At 37.6% G+C, this 20,144-nt stretch overlaps 2 protein-coding genes across 2 annotated transcripts in view; both read right to left on the reverse strand.

The window, feature by feature from the left end:
- LOC110445363 (survival of motor neuron-related-splicing factor 30-like) overlaps window positions 1–7,673 on the reverse strand; it is a 16,032-nt gene extending 8,359 nt beyond the window's left edge. Inside the window, exons 1-4 of the mRNA XM_021489935.1 lie at window positions 7,605–7,673; window positions 2,922–2,987; window positions 2,517–2,689; window positions 421–508 (exon numbers count right to left, since the gene is read on the reverse strand). Of these exons, the coding sequence (XP_021345610.1) occupies window positions 421–508; window positions 2,517–2,689; window positions 2,922–2,987; window positions 7,605–7,658 (381 nt within the window). The 5' untranslated portion in view covers window positions 7,659–7,673. The remainder of the gene's footprint in view (window positions 1–420; window positions 509–2,516; window positions 2,690–2,921; window positions 2,988–7,604) is intronic.
- Window positions 7,674–10,722: 3,049 nt separating this feature from the next.
- Window positions 10,723–20,144, reverse strand: part of LOC110445353 (calmodulin-like) — a 15,393-nt gene continuing 5,971 nt past the window's right edge. The window contains exons 2-5 of the mRNA XM_021489914.1: window positions 17,528–17,649; window positions 15,273–15,416; window positions 14,137–14,382; window positions 10,723–11,193 (exon numbers count right to left, since the gene is read on the reverse strand). Of these exons, the coding sequence (XP_021345589.1) occupies window positions 11,165–11,193; window positions 14,137–14,382; window positions 15,273–15,416; window positions 17,528–17,585 (477 nt within the window). The 5' untranslated portion in view covers window positions 17,586–17,649 and the 3' untranslated portion in view covers window positions 10,723–11,164. The remainder of the gene's footprint in view (window positions 11,194–14,136; window positions 14,383–15,272; window positions 15,417–17,527; window positions 17,650–20,144) is intronic.

Consider the following 20,144-nt stretch of genomic DNA (forward strand, 5'->3'; position numbering starts at 1 on the left):
TATATAGAGAAGATATCTCCCTGGACTGTTATATAGAGAAGATATCTCCCTGGACTGTTATATAGAGTAGATATCTCCCTAGACTGTTATATATAGAGAAGATATCTCCCTGGACTGTTATATATAGAGAAGATATTTCCCTGGACTGTTGTATAGAGAATATATCTCCCTGGACTGTTGTAAAGAGAAGATATTTCTCTGGACTGTTGTACAGAGAAGATATTTCCCTGGACTGTTATATATAGAGGAGATATCTCCCTGGACTGTTATATAGAGAAGATATCTCCCTGGACTGTTTTATAGAGAAGATATCTCCCTTGACTGTTGTATAGTGAGAAGATATCTCCCTGGAGTACATGCTTTAACTATAAACTGGTAGGACTGCTCTGTGACGATGTATTTGGTGAAGGATTCTGATACCTCTGTCACATCCATGTTTCCGTAATCGTTGAACTTGACTGTGCATGTCCCGTCTTCCAATACTTCATCTACTGTGGCCGGATAATATCTGGTAAAAAATAAAACAACTGTTTGTCAGAGTGGACAGATTATATTGGTTTGTTTGGGATTGCTATTGCCAACAGCTTTATATTATATTGTACTTATTCAAACAAGAGGCCCATTGTGCCTGTATCATTCACTAGTTTTTTCAATGCTGTCAGCTAATTTTTGGTAACACATCTCTCATCTGTGACCTTTGAAGTGTGGTAAGTTTAAAATTTACTTTGTCAAAAATGATTTGCATCCATATACGCATGTACTTGTAGTAATTTTGGTTAATAACAGACTGATATAACAAGCAAAAAATGAAAAAAAAAACCAATGAAATGTTTGGGTGGCCAACTGGCCATCTTGGATTTTAAACCAGCCAAAACAATGTAAACCCTAAGCTTGGACAGCTCATTTTTATCAGACAACTTTAGCCTGTAAATACAATCAAATAAAAGAAAGTCTGTACATGTGAATCAACATATAATAATATACTATATCACCTACTCTGACAGTGACTGTACCCACACATGGAAATCATACGCCAATCCTGCTACTGCTTAAAACAACCCATTAAAAGTAGAGGTTTCCGAGTGTTTCAACAACTCCCTTATATGTCTTACTGAGTTACTCTCAATATTTTATGTACTTGTTTATAACAAAATTAAAATCAGCAGTAGCATATATCTTTCATAACATTCATAATGTAATACATACCCCAGGGAACAGTAATCATTGCCCAGATTTAATGACTTTAATTAATTGCTCCCATGTAATGTGGAGCCATCTTAGGAGTTTTGTTCACAGTGCCATATATTTACAAAAAGGTTAAACAAAAATTTGTGGTGTCATGGCCCGTAGAAAGCAAAGAAAGGATAAGAAAAATGAAGATGTATTTTCACAAAACTGCAATAATAATAAACTGTGATGAGATGAACTTTACATTTATGTTCTAGTTAATGCCTTCTAGAACAATGTATGAATGCCCCTTAGAACAATGTATGAATGCCCCCTAGACCAATGTATGAATGCCCCCTAGACCAATGTATGAATGTCCCCTAGAACAATGTTTGAATGTCCCCTTGAACAATGTATGAATGTCCCCTTGAACAATGTATGAATGTCCCCTTTAACAATGTATGAATGTCCCCTTGAACAATGTATGAATGTCCCCTTGAACAATGTATGAAAGCCCCCTAGACCAATGTATGAATGTCCCCTTGAACAATGTATGAATGTCCCCTTGAACAAAGAATGAATGCCCCATATAACAATGTATGAATGCCCTCTAGAATAATGTATGAATGTCCCCTAGAACAATGTCTGAATGTCCCCTAGAAGAAAACAATGTATGAAAGTCCCCTAAAACAATATATCAATGGCTCCATAAAACAATGTATGAATGCCCCCTAGAACAATGTATGAATGCCCCCCTAGAACAATGTATGAATGCCCCCTAGAAAACAATGTATGAATGTCCCCTAGAACAATGTATGAATGCCCCTTAAAACAATGTATGAATGCCCCTAGAAAACAATGTATGAATGCCCCCTAGAAAAAACAATGTATGAATGCCCCCTAGAAAACAATGTATGAATGCCCCCTTGAACAATGTGTGAAAGCCCCCTAGAACAATGTATGATTACCCCATGGAACAATGTGTAAATGCATGCCCCCAAGAACAATGTATGATTACCCCATGGAACAATGTATGATTACCCCATGGAGCAATGTCTGAATGCCACAAAGAACAATGTATGATTACCCCATGGAACAAAGTGTAAATGCATTCCCCCAAGAACAATGTATGATTACCCCATGGAACAATGTATGATTACCCCATGGAACAGTGTAAGAATGCCCCATGGAACAATGTATGAATGCCCCCAAGAACAATGTATGATTACCATATGGAACAATGTATGAATGCCCCCAAGAACAATGTATGATTACCCTATGGAACAATGTATGATTACCCTATGGAACAATGTATGAATGCTCCCTAGAAGGATAACAAAGCTACTTACTGCCCATCCTCGGAGTACATTGCCATACAGTCTTCACCAGACTTCCAGTCATGTTGAGGGACAACCACCTTAGATCCCGTCTCCTCGTTGCTAGGCCCTGCTGCCTCCTCCTCTTCATCTCCTACCTCTACCTTCTGTTGGCCGACTAGCTCAGAAGTCAGGTCAATAACCTCCTGTAACATACAACTCACACATATGTCTTCTGAAAATAACCTTTACAATAAGATAAAACTTGTATAAAAATCAATTAAATCATTGTAAACTGTGTAATTAATGTGAACAAGATTTGATTTATTGACCAAAACCAAAGTCCTTAATTTCTATAACACATACCTTGTAATGCATTAGATAACAAGAGAAATTAGATATTTCAAATTGTGAGAATATATATAACTTAGTTTTTACCTGTAAATCCTTTTTCAGTTTTAGGAGATCTTCATTATCTGCATCGTTAGCTAATGAAGCTTCAACCTGAAAAGAAACAGAAGCAATTTATTTCTAATGTACAAATTAAGTATTTTGTCGATTGTACATGTGTTTAACAAGAAATATAGTTGTCCAGTTGAGGGTTAACATTTGATATGGTGTAAACATTGGCTGACAAAGAGCTATAATGAAACTTTATGGTATCATTTTACAACACTTTATTTCTGAGATACAAGTTTCTGGAACAAGAACTGAAACCTGTGATTTTCATATTTTACACCTATAGGGTGGGCAAAGACGGGTTTAGAGATATTTCACTTTGTTGAAGTCAATACAATAGACACACATGTATAGCTTAAACTTCAGATTGGTAGTCATATTTTATTCTTTCCAGTCTTTTCAAAATAGGTATCTAGTCTATGGGATGAATATATCTCCTGTCTCGTTGTGGTTTTGCAGTTTTACTATACCCATCTATATTTAGCTATCCTTCATCAAAGAATTTGACCCTTATGAGCTTAAGACCCTAAACAACTTTCTGTACAATCAGTAACATACCGGTAATTGCATTGAAAAAGAAACATGACCAAAACTGTCATGATTCAATATTCTACACACATGTCACATACACTCATGTTGCACGCACACATGTCGCACACACACATGTCGCACACACACATGTCGCACACACACATGTCGCACACACACGTCACATACACACATGTTACATACACACATGTTACATACAGACATGTTACATACACACATGCCACATACACACATGTTACATACACACATGTTACATACACACATGCCACATACACACATGTTGCATACACACATGTCGCACACACACATGTCACATACACACATGTTACATACACACATGTTACATACACACATGCTACATACACACATGTTGCATACACACATGTCGCCCACACACATGTCACATACACCCACGTTACCTACACACATGCCACACACACACATGTCACAAACACACATCTTACATACACACATGTTACTTACAGACATGTTACATACACACATTTTACATACACACATGTTACATACAGACATGTTACATACACACATGTCACATACACACACGTTACATACACACATGCCACACACACACATGTCACAAACACACATGTTACATACACACATGTTACATACACACATGTTACATACAGACATGTTACATACACACATGTTACATACACACATGTCACATACACACATGTTACATACACACATGTAGAATGTTGAATCATGAAAGTTTTCTAACTTGTAGATACAGTTTATGGAAAACACTCACATTATACAAGGTTATATATATTTAAAGTTACCAGGTAAAACACTCACATTATACAAGGTTATATATATCTAAAGTTACCAGGTAAAACTGATGCTATACCAGTGTGAAGAAAACATACCGAGCTAGCCATTTGTATTTGTAAATCTCTGTGTTCTTATGCATTCTTCATGCTATTTACGCACTAGAGTAGAGCTGGCCTTGACCTAGCCCTGGTCAAAAAACATAGGTGATGCGTGCAATCTCCTGGTAATTAAAAAGGTAGGGCGGGCCATATGGGTATATAAGCAGTGTTCTCCCCAGATTTTTTTTGATGCGCTATGGCATCTATTTTTTACCTTCCATCACAGCGCTGCCAACTATTTCCACGTTGTAACCTATTATTTGTGTGCAATGCCATTTTGAGAACAAGAGGCCCAGAGGGCCTGTATCGCTCACCTGTTTCTTTTGTTACATGAAACTGACACATAGGTAACTTAAGACCAAATTTGGTTACTAGAACACAAGTCATTTTAACATCTCTTCAACGGTTCTGTTTGAAATTTCAAATTTTAAAGCTTTTAACCCACATTGACCTTTGACTCCCGACTTGCACTTAAAGTTGACCTCTGACCTCATTACTGTTATAAAGAAAACAATTCACACAGCTGGTCTACATAACATACCCAAGTATCATGACTAGTCCATATGGTTCTTAGGATATTGTTTGAAGTTTTTAACATATTTGAACCCTGTGACCTTGAAAATAGGTCAAGGTCATTTTAATGAGGACACTTTATAGCACTTCATCCCACGTACCTACTGGCCAAATATCATGACCCTGGGCCTTATGGAACTTGAGAAGAAGATTGTTAAAGCCTTTAACCCATGTTGACCTTTGATCCCCAACTTGAACTGAAAGTTGACCTTTGACCTCATTACTGTTATTGAGAAAAAAAATTGCACTACTGGTCTACATAACATACCCAAGTATTATGACTCTAGTCCAAATGGTTCTTAGGATATTGTTGTTTTAAGTTTTTAACATATTTGACCCCAGTGACCTTGAAAGTGGGTCAAGGTCATTTTAATGAGGAAGGTTTATAGCACTCCATCTCAGGTACCTACTGGTCAAATATCATGACCCTAGATCCTCCAGTTCTTCAGAAGAAGCCGTTCAAAAGAAAAAGTTGATGGACAGACGACGCACGCCGCAGTACAGCATAATTATAAGCTCACATGGCACTTCGGGCCAGGTGATCTAAAAACTCTAAAAAGAGTAATAATTGATGCAGTTAATTCTAAATAGATAGCATTACTTAATAATCTTGACATTGCATTATTATTGCTCACTTTAATTTCTTGCCCTTTTCTTTTTCTTTATCATAATTTTTTAATACCTACTTTTTTTTCCAAAAATATCATCATAGAAATAAATTAATCTAATTTATTGTGTCTGAGGATAAATAAATTATATTGACATTCCAACCAAAGGTATTTATTTTCACATATTTTTAATTTGATTTAAAAAAAAATCCCTTAGTTATGAAATTAACCAGGCCTACCTAACCTGTTATCATTTAGTAAACAAAAGAATCTAAATTTTATCACAACAATGCTGTTTTCAATATAAACTTAAATAGTGGTATAGATATCAAAACGAATTATTGTAATATTTCATTGTCACTGTGGAACTGGGAAAACAATGCGCTATTTATAAATTTGGCTCCAAATTGATTAACGCTCCTCATCCAAGTTGACCGCCACGTGCAGTCTACCGTCCTAAGAGCAATATGTAGCAAAATTTATTTCAAGTTTTCCAAAAGGTCTATATATCGACAGTCTTTTGTTGATAAAAGCTTCTCACATAGCTAACTTATTTCAAGCATTAAAATTTGATAGCCGAAAACAATGCAGCAAAGGTAGGTCAGCGGACGTTTGGCATTTTACTGAAAACAAAGTTTAAAGCAACTGTGTGAACTTCTGTGTTTGTATTTATTATTTTGGTGCAATTGCCAGTCGAATGAAAATCAAAACGTAGATTGAAGCCTTGCTAATTAACAGACATCATTAATTATGATTAGACGAATTACACGCTGGTAATTGTGGTCTATTGTTCACGTTTCACACCTATACGTAGTTCACATCCCCACAGGTAAATCTACCCGCAGGTCAGAGCTCGTTGATCAAGGTGTCGATCGTAGGGAACAATAAAAGCTTGCTAATGCGGGCGAGTCAGTTTGGAAAGGGGAGATTTATGAGAACTTTATGTGTAACGGTCAAATACATGCGTAACAGTAAAATGGTGATGCGTTGTAGCAAGACATCCGCCATACTGAGCTTTCGCCAGAGTACAGGTAGTGTGGTCGAGACGGGTGTGGGCAGTGAGAGGTCAGCGAGCGATCGGCCGTGTGCGTGTATATATGCAGATCTGAGCGATCAGTAGTGGGAGAGCTCAGTTAGATTAGTATTAGGTGTTTTATTGTTCTATACATAGTTATTTTGCATTTACTGTTACATTGATACTGCTTTGTATATATATCCCGTTTATATTTATTAGTACAAGACGAACATGATCACAAGCAGTGATTGGTCGGACAGTCAATGTTACCGAGCTAGATCAACTTATCTGTATATATTTGCATTTATACTAGAATATTGATACACCCCGGGTATATTCGCCGGAATCTCCAGTGTGACTGGTACGAACCATAAGGGGAACTTCACACCAGAAGATAACAGGGTACAGAACTGTTTTATGGTTATTTCGGTCCGGAGATATTTCCGTACTTGTATAAGACTTTGCTTCCTGAAAGTTTCAATATTTTATAATTTTCGGCACTTGGACTGACGTTTCTATTTTGTACTAATTTTTCTTGTTTCCTTGATCTTAATGACTATTTGTTTTTTATTTAAAAAAAATCAGCAGTAACAAAAAAGTATCAGAACACCTATCTTAGGTACCGAAACGTCCAGGATTCGACGATGACAATCTATAGAGTTGTTACGTCAAAACTGGAGACGTAGTACCATGGAATATTATTTAGCGGTGATTTACTCTCTGTCGTTTATTTTCATCATCACTTAAATTAAATTGAAGTCTGCTCAAATTATTTAGAATTTCGGTGTCATTCTTGCCCTTTGAAGCCGAAACATTGAATTAAACCAAATGAATATGACAATGTAAAATGAAAACAGAACGTTGACCACACGATACCATGTGATCACGAAATTCTGACAATCTGTGTAGTTTTAGAACCTTTTCAAGCAGTAAAGATTAGTCCACCATAACTAATTCCTATTATTTGATTGATATGCTTTTGTTTCAAACATATCTTCGTCTTTCTATTCTTGTTATTTACCTGCTGAAGTTGAAGCCTATACGTCGCTAAATTCGACTGCAATTCATCCGCCATCTTTCTTTGTTTGGTTTTGACTAAATTTGGAAACCGTACCGAAATGTATGGACATAAATTTCCGGAAAATTATAGAACGAGCTGAGCTTATTGTGTATAACTTTAGCATGCTCATTTCAAGATGAACTTATGGAATGGAATATTTTAGACATCAATTAATACAGTTTTTGTCTTAAGGTCTTATTATTAAAAAAAATAAAAAAAAAATAATTTCCAAAAAGAGACGTTTCCACACCATATCAGCAGAATCCAGTAACCTCTTGATCTTTTCAGTAAACTGATGTGTGGGCCTGATTTCCGCTAAACATCCTCACCAAACGGTTAAGCCAATATATAAAAATGCATTAGTAAATGAGGCCACTGTCCAGTGTCTAAGGAATTTTCATCAACGTTCTCCGCAAGTGCAAGTCGTTCCCTGCTCTGATATCACCGTTTTCTTCATAGGGCTGAGTATATACATGTATCTGGCTACTCCCCGAAAGTTAAGCATCAAGGCATGTCGCTGGCCAACACGGGTTTTTTTTCAAAAATAAATATACTCAAAATGGATACTCCACCATAATACGCGCACGTATGTTGATTATCCCCCGCTCAATGAAGTTGGCGGGGGATATACAAATGGAGACTCGTCCACGAATACCTTACTAACTACAACTGCAACCCTTTCGATACTATCATGATTGATGCATCTTGTGGATGCTGAATTTGACCCACATTTCACACTTCAGTGACTTGGAGACTAACAAATTGTTGTTTTTACATAGAATTGTACACTATGAACGGGGGATATCGACGACGGCGTCTTTTTGTTATTTCTCAAATAGAATGCCAAGATCCTTGTCAATGTCTTCAACTGTCAAGTTAATTAAGCTGTTGTTTGTAATGTAACTCCACGAGTCAATGGTTAAATAAAACCTTGTATTTACAAAGCCATGCACGTGCAACGATCTTTCGAAACATCCCCCTTTTGCACGTATTTGAATTGTAAACCTGTAAGCCGTGGGACCGCTTTTCTCTGTGTAGCGGGGGTAAACGCATTTATTTTTGTGTGTATATTTGAAGATTTATTAATGAACCAAAAAAAAGGTATTATTTAACCTCTAGAAATAATAAGAAACAGTCAAGCTGACGACCAGAAATTCCGCTGAACCAAACATAAAGGCGACTTAAATAGTGTTTGTTAATAGTCAATTCGGGCGAATGTCGATAGATTGGTGCTCTTAGTTGGTTTAAATGACACAGGCAGTTGTCCAAAATAGCCTTTGACGGATCTTTTAATTGTTCGTTTCCTTTTGATCTCTTAATGTGTATCTTTCAGTGTATATGCGTTTCCCTTATACAACTTCAGGTAGGGTATTTGGGGCAAGGAGAGTTCAATCGCTTCAAGAATAATTTGGGTTTCATGTCCCTTATTACGACTCCATTCAGGGGTCGACAAAGGTGTTTCCAGGCTTATAATTTGGACCCTTGTACAATTCCAGCCATAGAAAGTGTCGTCCTTAGTGACAAATGTCATCGAACCCCAAAAGGCACTATTGTAGGAAAGTTGTGCAAGAAATTGGGGTGTAATACAAAGAAGTCTCATGGTCCAAACATAATGTAATTATAATCTTTCCTTTGAACGCCTACAGAACATGATGTCAACGTCATGAATATGCAAAAAAAAGAAAGAAATGAACATCGAAATGGCGTGTTTTCCAATGATACTGAGGTCATAAAGGCTAAATTCGTTTGAACACCAGCAGGAATTGAACACTTTGTCAAGCAAATTGGAATGATGTCTGCGAAATAAGACCATATTTTATGTGGGTTTAGGAGTTGAAATCGTCGGATACCCAATGGAGGATCGTTTTCGCTACACCTAGCGCCTTCGACCGTGGGGAGGTGACGATAAGGAGGTTTATGAAAGAAAACGTATTCATCTTTTCGTTAGGTTCGGTCGATAGTTTTACATCTATTTGGCATATACCACCATTGGAAGGGGTGGGATTGATTTTGTTTTACCTTAAGTTTATCTAAACCCCTGAAACGTCTGGTATGACTTTGAGCACATCTGTTCGGTCCAAACATGGCTGCTGTTACAGTTTCTCATGCCCCAGCTGCAAGTCTGACCAGGGTGATATACAAGCTAATACAGAAACTTATAAGGAGAGGAATCGTGGAACATTAGGGGAACGGGAGATAATTCAGTGGCGGCCTCCAGATAAAATATGGTCATGCTTTGACATACTGGGGCTTCCTTACAATATAAATGGGGCACGTGGAAATTAATTACTCTTGGTAGGGAATTCTGGAATTCCGAATTTGACTAATTCTCCCATGTTTCATTGCGAGATTATCAATTCACTTATGGACCGCTTCCGTTTATCGTTTGAACAAATTGGGGCAAAGTTGTTCGTAAACGAAAAAGGTACGGACCTGGGCCCGTATTCATGAAACCGTTCTCTTGCTCTCTTTGCTAAAATGTATTTCTTGTTCCGGTGATAAATTAAGAACAAAGCACATTTCGTTAAATATTTGGAAAAAACATCTGAAGAGACTACTGTACAGACATTGTTTTGAATGGTTACACATAACTTTTTGAACGTATCACAGGATTTATGTTCATTATAGAAAGTCGCCTTGAGCACATAATCTATGCCTGAGTATGAGAATGGTTGCATGAATACTGGCCCTGGTGCCTCTTACATTTGACTGAGTTGAGGGCATGGTCATGAACTGTTGAGAAATCTGCAACACCGATCTCGCCATGTATATCTAGGACGAATGGAGCAGTTGCATTCATGTGTTCGTGTCCCTTCAGTTAGTATTTTCTCAGTCTTTATAAGAGATTATAAAGCGTCTGTCATTCTATCGACAGTTTAAAATGTGACGTCATTCAAATGTTTTCTTTATGACGTCACCATGGGGGTGCGTGTAAGAGGTTTAAAAGGTAGTGAACATGCTAACACAGGTTGATACTTGAGCAATCCTTTTGGAGTTGAGCTGATTGCTCAAAACTACAACACTACTTTAAAAGTTATGATAAGGATCGAGGGCCCAACAGAGTAATAACAAAATAACACAGCGTGGGAATGCTTTAATGACACGTGACAGGAACTGACAACCACAAAATTCTTATAATTGAATAATATGTACTGAGTTAAAAGGTAGAGCAGATCCATTATATGATACATACAAAGTTAATTATTTAATTACCTTTTTACAACCAATTTCATTTTTGGCGCATTGTCATTTAACAAAGCCACTTGTAACACCAATATATAGCTCGCGTACACACATCTGTCTGTTCAATATAGACAAATGTCTGGAGAATATACAGAAAAATATGAAGTTTATTATGATAGTGTTTATAAATGACAGTTATTCTTATATATAACAGTTTGACGATACTTATAACTTATGTATTTTTGTAGATTAAAGTCGTTGATAACAACACAATATTCGTTTTTTTGTTTTGTTATTTTGTCGACCGAACTCCCATTGTTTAAAGGGCACCTGTCTTATCACGACGCTTTGAAAGCTGCAAGGAATTCTGAAAAAAATAAACAAAACACATTTAAAGTTGTGAACAATAACGTGTACCAAAACCAGCTTCGAGCCTGTCATAAAGTTAAAAGTTTGACGATCAATTTTCACCTATCACGCTCTTATTTCTATAACATAAACCTAACAACTATTTACTGACGAATTCATTACAAGACATCGATATATTCAGAATTTTACTATCGACTTAGGTCAGACTCATCCTGTATCCATCACATGGACAAGACACAGACTAAACCACATATCAATGTTCCTTGACCTACCTATCCATGTTCCCTTACCTACCTACCTATGTTCCCAGGTAGGTAAGGGAACATAGATAGGTAGGTAAGGGAACATGGATAGGTAGGTAAGGGAACATGGATAGGTAGGTAAGGGAACATGGATAGGTAGGTAAGGGAACATAGATAGGTAGGTAAGGGAACATGGATAGGTAGGTAAGGGAACATGGATAGGTAGGTAAGGAAACATGGATATATAGGTAAGGGAACATATATAGGTAGGTAAGGGAACATGGATAGGTAGGTAAGGGAACATGGAAAGGTAGGTAAGGGAACATGGATAGGTAGGTAAGGGAATATGGATAGATAGGTAAGGGAACATGGACAGGTAGGGAAAGGAACATGGATAGGTAGGTAAGGGAACATGGATATGTAGGTAAGGGAACATGGATAGGTAGGTAAGGGAACATGATTTGGTAGGTAAGGGAACATGGATAGGTAGGGAAGGGAATATGGATAGATAGGGAAGGGAACATGGATAGGTAGTTAAGGGAACATGGATAGGAAGGTAAGGGAACATGGATAGGTAGGTAAGGGAATATGGATAGATAGGTAAGGGAACATGGACAGGTAGGTAAAGGAACATGGATAGGTAGGTAAGGTAACATGGATAGGTAGGTAAGGGAACATGGAAAGGTAGGTAAGGGAACATGCATAGGTAGGTAAAGGAACATGGATAGGTAGGTAAGGGAACATGGATAAGTAGGTAAGTGAACATGGACAGGTAGGTAAGGGAACATGGATAGGTAGGGAAGGGAACGGGGGCAGGTAGGGAAGGGAACATGGATAGGTAGGGAAGGGAACATGGATAGGTAGGTAAGGGAACATGATTTGGTAGGTAAGGGAACATGGATAGGTAGGTAAGGGAACACAGATAGGTAGGTAAGAGAACATGGATAAGTAGGTAAGGGAACATGGATAGGTTGGTAAGGGAACATGGATAGGTTGGTAAGGGAACATGGATAGGTAGGTAAGGGAACATGGATAGGTTGGTGAGGGAACATGGATAGGTTGGTGAGGGAACATGGATAGGTTGGTGAGGGAACATGGATAGGTTGGTAAGGGAACATAGATAGGTAGGGAAGGGAACATGGACAGATAGGGAAGGGAACATAGATAGGTAGGTAAGGGAACATAGATAGGTAGGTAAGGGAACATGGACAGATAGGTAAGGGAACATAGATAGGTAGGTAAGGGAACATGGATAAGTAGGTAAGTGAATATGGATAGATAGGGAAGGGAAAATGAATAGGTAGGTAAGGGAACATGGATAGGAAGGTAAGGGAACATGCATAGGTAGGTAAAGGAACATGGATAGGTAGGTAAGGGAACATGGATAGGAAGGTTAGGGAACATAGATAGGTAGGGAAGGGAACATGGATAGGTAGGTAAGGGAACATGGATAGGTAGGTAAGGGATCATGGATATGAAGATTAGGGAACATGGATAGGTAGGTAAGGGAACATGGATAGATAGGTAAGGGAATATGGATAGGTAGGTAAGGGAACATGGATATGTAGGTAAGGGAACATGGATAGATAGGTAAAGGAACATGGATAGGTAGGTAAGGGAACATGGATAGGTAGGTAAGATAACATGGATAGGTATGTAAGGTAACATGGATAGATTGGTAAGGGAACATGGATAGATAGGTAAGGGAACATGTGGGTTAGTCTGTGTTTTACCACTGTGAGGTTCATACCTACCTATCCATGTTCCTTTGCATATATATCCATGTTCCCTTACTCGCACAACACTTGATCTACCCAGCCAACAGATCATTGACCTTCACGTTTCTTGTACAACCTTGACCGTTACTTGACATTCATTTTCCCATATAACCTTGACCTACTAAGCGTATGTTATGAACCTTCTCTTGACTATATCCTTGCCCCACACTTGATTAACCCCGCCTTCATATCCTTGGCCTTCACGTTCTTGTTAACCTTGACCTTTTCTTGACATTCTACTTCCCATATAATCCTGGCTTACTAAGTGTATGTTATGGACCTTCCCTTGACCGTATCCTTGTTCCATACCTGATCAACCCTATCTACATATATTTGATCTTCATTTTACAATATAACATTGACATTCATTTCTCCATATAACCTTGACATTCATTTCCTCGTATAACCTTGACTTTCACTTTCCCATATAACCTTTGACTTAACTGAGAGTATAGTATTGGCATTCCTTTGATAATGTTCTTTCCCCACACTTGATCTACCTAGCCTACATATCCTTGACCTTCACTTTCTCGTACAACCTTGACCTATCATTGACCTTAACTTAACCGTATAACCTTGACTTTATTGAGCGTATGTCATGGACCTTCCCTTGACCACATGTTGGTTTCATACCTGATCTACCCAACCCGTATATCATTGACCTTCGGTTACCCATAATTCCTTGCCCTTCTCCGTTCCATTTGACATTGACTCCCCTGATTGTACTCTTGCTGACACTGACCTTCGCTTACCCGTATAACCTTGACCTGACCTCGGCACTGCCTGTTTAACATTTACAGTACTTACTTCGTATATTATTGACTTTCCCCTTTCCGTATTACATTGACTTCCCTAATTGCATACCTCGTAACCTTGACCTTTATCTGCCGCTATAACCTTGACCTAGTATGCCATACTCACCATCCAGGTCCACTCTCCCGTTTTTGTCTGCGTCCACCAGTGTGAACATCTCGTCGGCCTCCTCATCAGTGAAACTTTCCCCGATACTACAGAGAACCCTTCGGAGCTCCTCGTGATCCAGTGATCCATTCCCGTCTTTATCGAACCGTTTAAAGGCATCCCTGAGAATGTCGTTTTGGTACTCGAGTGCTAGGATGTGGATTTTCATGATGTTTTCAAATTCTTCGTATTCTACACTTCCGCTCCCTGTGTTCAAAAACATCAATTAGATACACGTTACTTTCTTTTGAAGAAAGCATTTAAAAATACATTACTGATGCGAAAGAAGGTTAAGCCTCAAACCCTCACCACCAGACACCAACAGTTTCATTGTGTCGTAGACATATAGTTGACATTGACTCCTGAGCATGTTAGCAATAAACTACACGGGGACTTGAGCATTTGTTACAGTACAGCTTTTTCTGGACCTAAACTGATGAGTTCAGGGTAATATTTCAAATGTTTTACAGGTTTAAATCAGCTCTTGGTAAAAATGTTACCATGAAATGATATTTTTAGCGAGGGTTGATCTCGGGGTAGCATTTTTACTTATACTAAGAGTTGATCTTAACCCAAACAGTGTGCAATAATAAGTCCGAACACACCAGTTTACGTCCTAACCTAGCTACACTGTAACGGATTCTCAGGGCCTTGTGTAGACTCGTTATTATCAATTATAATTCAGTTGTTAAACTTGTCGTTTTGTTTTCCATAATTAGCCAATAGCAACACGATGGACGAATTGAATCCACAACGAGGACCAATGTGCATGAGTCAGTCGTTTTCAGCAGATTGTAAAAAATCAAAATGTTGGCTCGTCGTCTGTTGTCGTTTGACCTCAGTTGACCTAACTATGGAGGCTACATTGGAAGTCGCAATCGCAACTTCTCGGCCAATTCCGGCTAATGATTCCGCGCCTAGCCAGACCACAAGACTCAATCGGGAATCGTCGGCACTTTCCGTAAACGAGAAAATATACTTTCTCGTTCACAGAAAGTGTCGACGGTTCTCGATTGCACAAGACGCGGCGCGTTTCCTACACTTAAGACGAAATCACTAAAATTAGTTAAGTTTTCCTTAACCACGACAGATCCTACCGTCCATGTCGTTTTCCTTGATGATGCGTTCAGCCTCCTCCTTGGTGGGGTTACATCCTCCGAGCTGCATGGACCGCATCAGGTCGTTGGCTCCGATCTTACCGTTACCAGTGGTGTCAATCTGACGGAAAATACGCTTCATTTCTGTAACGTATGGAATCGAGGGAATTAAACCTGAATGAAAACTGTCTAACAGTTATACCGACCACTGAACGTAAGGTATCAAGTGAACGTAAGGTATCAAGTGAACGTAAGGTATAAAGTGAACGTAAGGTATCAAGTGAACGTAAGGTATCAAGTGATACCTTACACAAGACGAAAAGTATTGTTAAGAGTGAAACCTGTTTACACCGACACATAAACATAAGGTTTTATATAGTGAGAAAAGTGAAAGCTCAACAAAAAGTATCGAATAAAGTGAAACCTGTCTACACCGAACAAAAAGTATCGTATAAAGTGAAACATGTCTTCACCGAACAAAAGTATTGTATAAAGTGAAATCTGTCTACACCGAACGAAAGGTATTGTGTAGAGTGAAACTTCCTAACAATGAACACGACGTATCGTAGGGAACGTGAAACCTCTTTACACCGACCAAGGAACATAAGGCATCAAATAGCGAGAAGAGTGTACACTGCACAAAAAGTATTGTATAAAATGAAACCTGTCTACACCGAACGAAAGATATACTAGTAGTGTAGAGCGCAAATTAAACTGTTTATACCGTCCACAAAACTTAAGGTTTTGTATAGAGTGAAATATGTGTACACCGAACGAAAGGCATTGTATAGAGCGAAAATTAATAGTTTTACACCAAGCACAAAATGTAAGGCATCGTATAAAATGAAACCTATCTACACCGAATGAAAGGTATACTAGTAGTGTAGAGTGCAAATTAAACTGTTGATTCCGTCCACAAAACTTAAGGTTTTGTATAAAGTAAAACCTGTCTACACCGAACGAAAGATATACTAGTAGTGTAGAGTGCAAATCAAACTGTTTATACCGTCCACAAAACTTAAGGTTTTGTAAAAAGTGAAACCTGTTTACACCGAACGAAAGGCATTGTATAGAGCGAAAATTAATAGTTGTTCACCAAGCACTAAATGTAAGGCATCGTATAAAATGAAACCTGTCTACACCGAACGAAAGGTATACTAGAAGTGTAGAGTGCAAATTAAACTGTTTATACCGACCACAAAACTTAGGGTTTTGTATAAAGTGAAACCTGTCTACACCGAACGAAAGGTATTTTGTAGAGTGAAACCTACCATCTATATCTACCACTTAATGTAAGGTATCGTATACAATGAAACCTGTCTACACCGAACGAAATGTATTTTGTAAAATGAAACCTACCATCTATATCTACCACTTAATGTAAGGTATCGTATACAATGAAACCTGTCTACACCGAACGAAATGTATTTTGTAGAATGAAACCTGTTGAGTGAAACTTGTCGACACCAAATGAAATGTATTGTACAGAGTGAAACTTGTCTTCACCGAACAGGAGACATCATGCAGAGTGAACCTGTCTACACCGAACGGGAGACATCATGAAGAGTGAACCTGTCTACACCGAACGGGATATATCATGGAGAGTGAACTTGTCTTCACCGAACGGGAGACATCATGAAGAATGAACCTGTCTTCACGGAACGGGAGACATCATGAAGAGTGAACCTGTCTATAACAACTACTACACGTAAATTACCGTAAAAATGAAGCCTGTTTATACCGACCAATAAAAGTGCCTTATCGTATAGAATGAAACCTATTACACCAAAAGTTATCGAGTAAAATGTTACCTTTCTACAGCGAACACCGAACATTAGAAATCATTAAGAGAGAAACATCTCTATACTTAGCTTATTACCGAATGAAAAATATCATATAGAGTCAAACTAGTCACAGGGACCTGAGAATTTGTTACAGCTATATTTGGACCTAAACTAATGTGTTTTGAGTATTTTTACACCTTTTTGGGATATATGATCATTGGGGTTGGAAGTTTTACTGAAAATCGGTCTAAATCCCCCAAACGTGTACAATTACTCTAAACGCCTTAGTTCAGGTCCAAATATAGCTGTCACAAATTCTCAGGTCTCTGTGAAACTAGTCTATATCGAAGACTAAACAATAAACTATGGCTTTCTAAGTATTGAAGAATGTGTTGATACTATACAATTGGTATACATAATATATTCGTACGACACAAAGATAACATATACCGGATGTGACGTCAGACTGACCTGCTATCGCCTCCTCCGTGAGTTCGCCCTCCTCGTCTGTAATACTTGACTGGGCCATGCCTAGGTCGTTCTCGCCTCGTCACAGTGACAGCCCTGCCAGCTGACCGATGTATGGCTACTTCCTGGAATGATATCATTAAACTATTTTGCATTTTTCTTCTAAACACTATGCACTCAAAGGATCGAACTGTAATGGAACAAAACAAATATATATAAAAGCATCATTATAAAACTGCGGCACATTGCAAGCCTCCTCAGATCAAGACTTCATAACGCAAAATTCTCGGTTCATTAGATGATGATACGATTTATACGTCACTTATTTCTTTTGAAAAAAAAAAAGATTTTTTTTTTTATTATATATTATTTGATAAATTTATAAAGACTATTCATTGGACAGTATCATGAAACGGATTATCTAATATAGAATATTTTATCATCGCAGTACTACATCGCGTGACATAAAATGTGATAAAGAATATTCTATACTTTGTCACGTGATGTTTTATCTGATAAAGAATATTCTATGGAATGTATCACGTGACGTAATATATGATATAGAACATATGTTTACGTGACGTAGTATTTGATACATATTCCACGGACTCCAAGTAACGTCATGTCAGGTAAAGGATATTGTATGAACTATATCAGATGACGTCATATTTCATAAAGAATATTTATTGACTGTTTCATGTGACGTAATATCTGATACAGAATATTCTATAGACTATATCAGATGACGTAATATATGATAACGAATTTCCAATGGAATACATATCACATGAAGTTTTATCTGACAAAGAAAACGTATTCTATGGGCTATATCACGTGACGTATTATCTGATAAAGAATTTTCTAGGGACTATATCACATGAAATTTTATCTGACAAAGAATACGTATTCTATGGGCTATATCACGTGACGTATTATCTGATAAAGAATTTCCTATGGGCTGGACGTCATATCTTATATAGAACATTTACAGACTATAACAGCCGTGTGAATAGCAGACTAATTACGGTACATGCATGTATCCGTTTACTTATGTAATTACTGTATATTACCGTACGACTGTGTACGCTAAGTTTGTTTAATAACTTAATTCCCTCCAGATTGATCCAGGTTGGCAGGTCGGCGAAGTATTGAGAGTATTAATATCAACATTGCAATTGTTATTTCAAATTAAACTTTTAAGAAAGGATTGTCAACTTAAAAAGGTTGAATTCGTTTATTTTTGCATGGCAAAGAGATTTATTCCAAAGAAATCGACCTGTAAGCGTGTTAACTTACTGACATAAAAGTTTTATAAAGTGAACACTGGTCCACTCAAGACAACACGACATTTACTGGAACCTGACATTGCTATATTGCTCTCCAAATATCGTTGTCAGAATAAGATTTTTGCAATAGACGTTTTTTGATAATTGGCTTGCGTACAGAATATCACAGGTTGAGTATACATGCGAATATCAATGGATCTGTAACAACTTTTAAATCAACTTTGATAGTGCCACCGGATTTGTTATGAAAAAGGAAGCAAATTCATCCTTATAAAACAACTAATCATAGCCATCGTGGATCGCTTTTGGCGTCATGCAACCTAATTTTTTAGCAAGAATTGTGTAATGCTCTGGAATATATGTAACAATAAATTGGTGTTGGAGTGTTAGAGGGGCGATAACTCTGTTATCGTTCCTCTGAACGAAATGTTTTTAAAGTTGTTATAGCATGTGCAAAATGGGTACTCCTTATCATTATTTAACTCGACATTCATTAGATTTCCGACATTCTTAACCCCTTCCCTTACGATATAATTCAAAAGTGTTACAAAGCAACACCATTGGTATGTTACTCCAATGGTATAACAACATAAAAACGTAGCTAATACAAATGCTCGCTCTAAACATTGTTATGTTAGTATAGCTATTCGCCGTACTGTTAACATACTAGCTGCCGTATACTTGGCAATGTTTACATGTAAACAACTATTCGCCGTACACAGTCAAAGAACCATTTAAGTCAATTACATCGTAAAGACTACATTTAGACATATGACCATTATATGTTTATACCGGTATCATCTACATATGCCAGTAACGTCCGTTTCATCATTGTATATGTCATACTTTAATAGTTTTCTCATCTTCTTTCTTTTTAAATGATTTTGTACCGGTACTTTGTAGTCATTTCTGACCAATATCTTCAGATCGCATGAAATAGTTTACAAATCATCTGCATCACATAAACCATTGTTTATTGTATAACTGTTGTGCTCCTTTATTTTTCTCTACGCTACTAGAAAATACCAGAAATATCGGAAAACATCCTGTGGCTTGTCTGCGCCTAGCGTCCATGCCCGTTTCGGTACTAGCTATATCCGGTGTCAGTCCTACACAGTGATAATGAACAACAGAAATCCTATCCAAACTTCAGCTTATATTTGTTTTTAGCAACAGACACTAATTCTCAAATAGATAAACAGTGACATAACATCTAAGATTTCAAAATGTCATGTATATGACATCACAGTCATCTGTTTCCACCCTGGTAATACAGATATGTAGCAATGATCATAAGAAACTGTCCACTGATGTGTGATCCCATTTTTATACGC

Source organism: Mizuhopecten yessoensis, unplaced genomic scaffold, assembly GCF_002113885.1.
Source record: "Mizuhopecten yessoensis strain PY_sf001 unplaced genomic scaffold, ASM211388v2 scaffold2249, whole genome shotgun sequence".
NCBI classification, from domain to species: domain Eukaryota; kingdom Metazoa; phylum Mollusca; class Bivalvia; order Pectinida; family Pectinidae; genus Mizuhopecten; species Mizuhopecten yessoensis.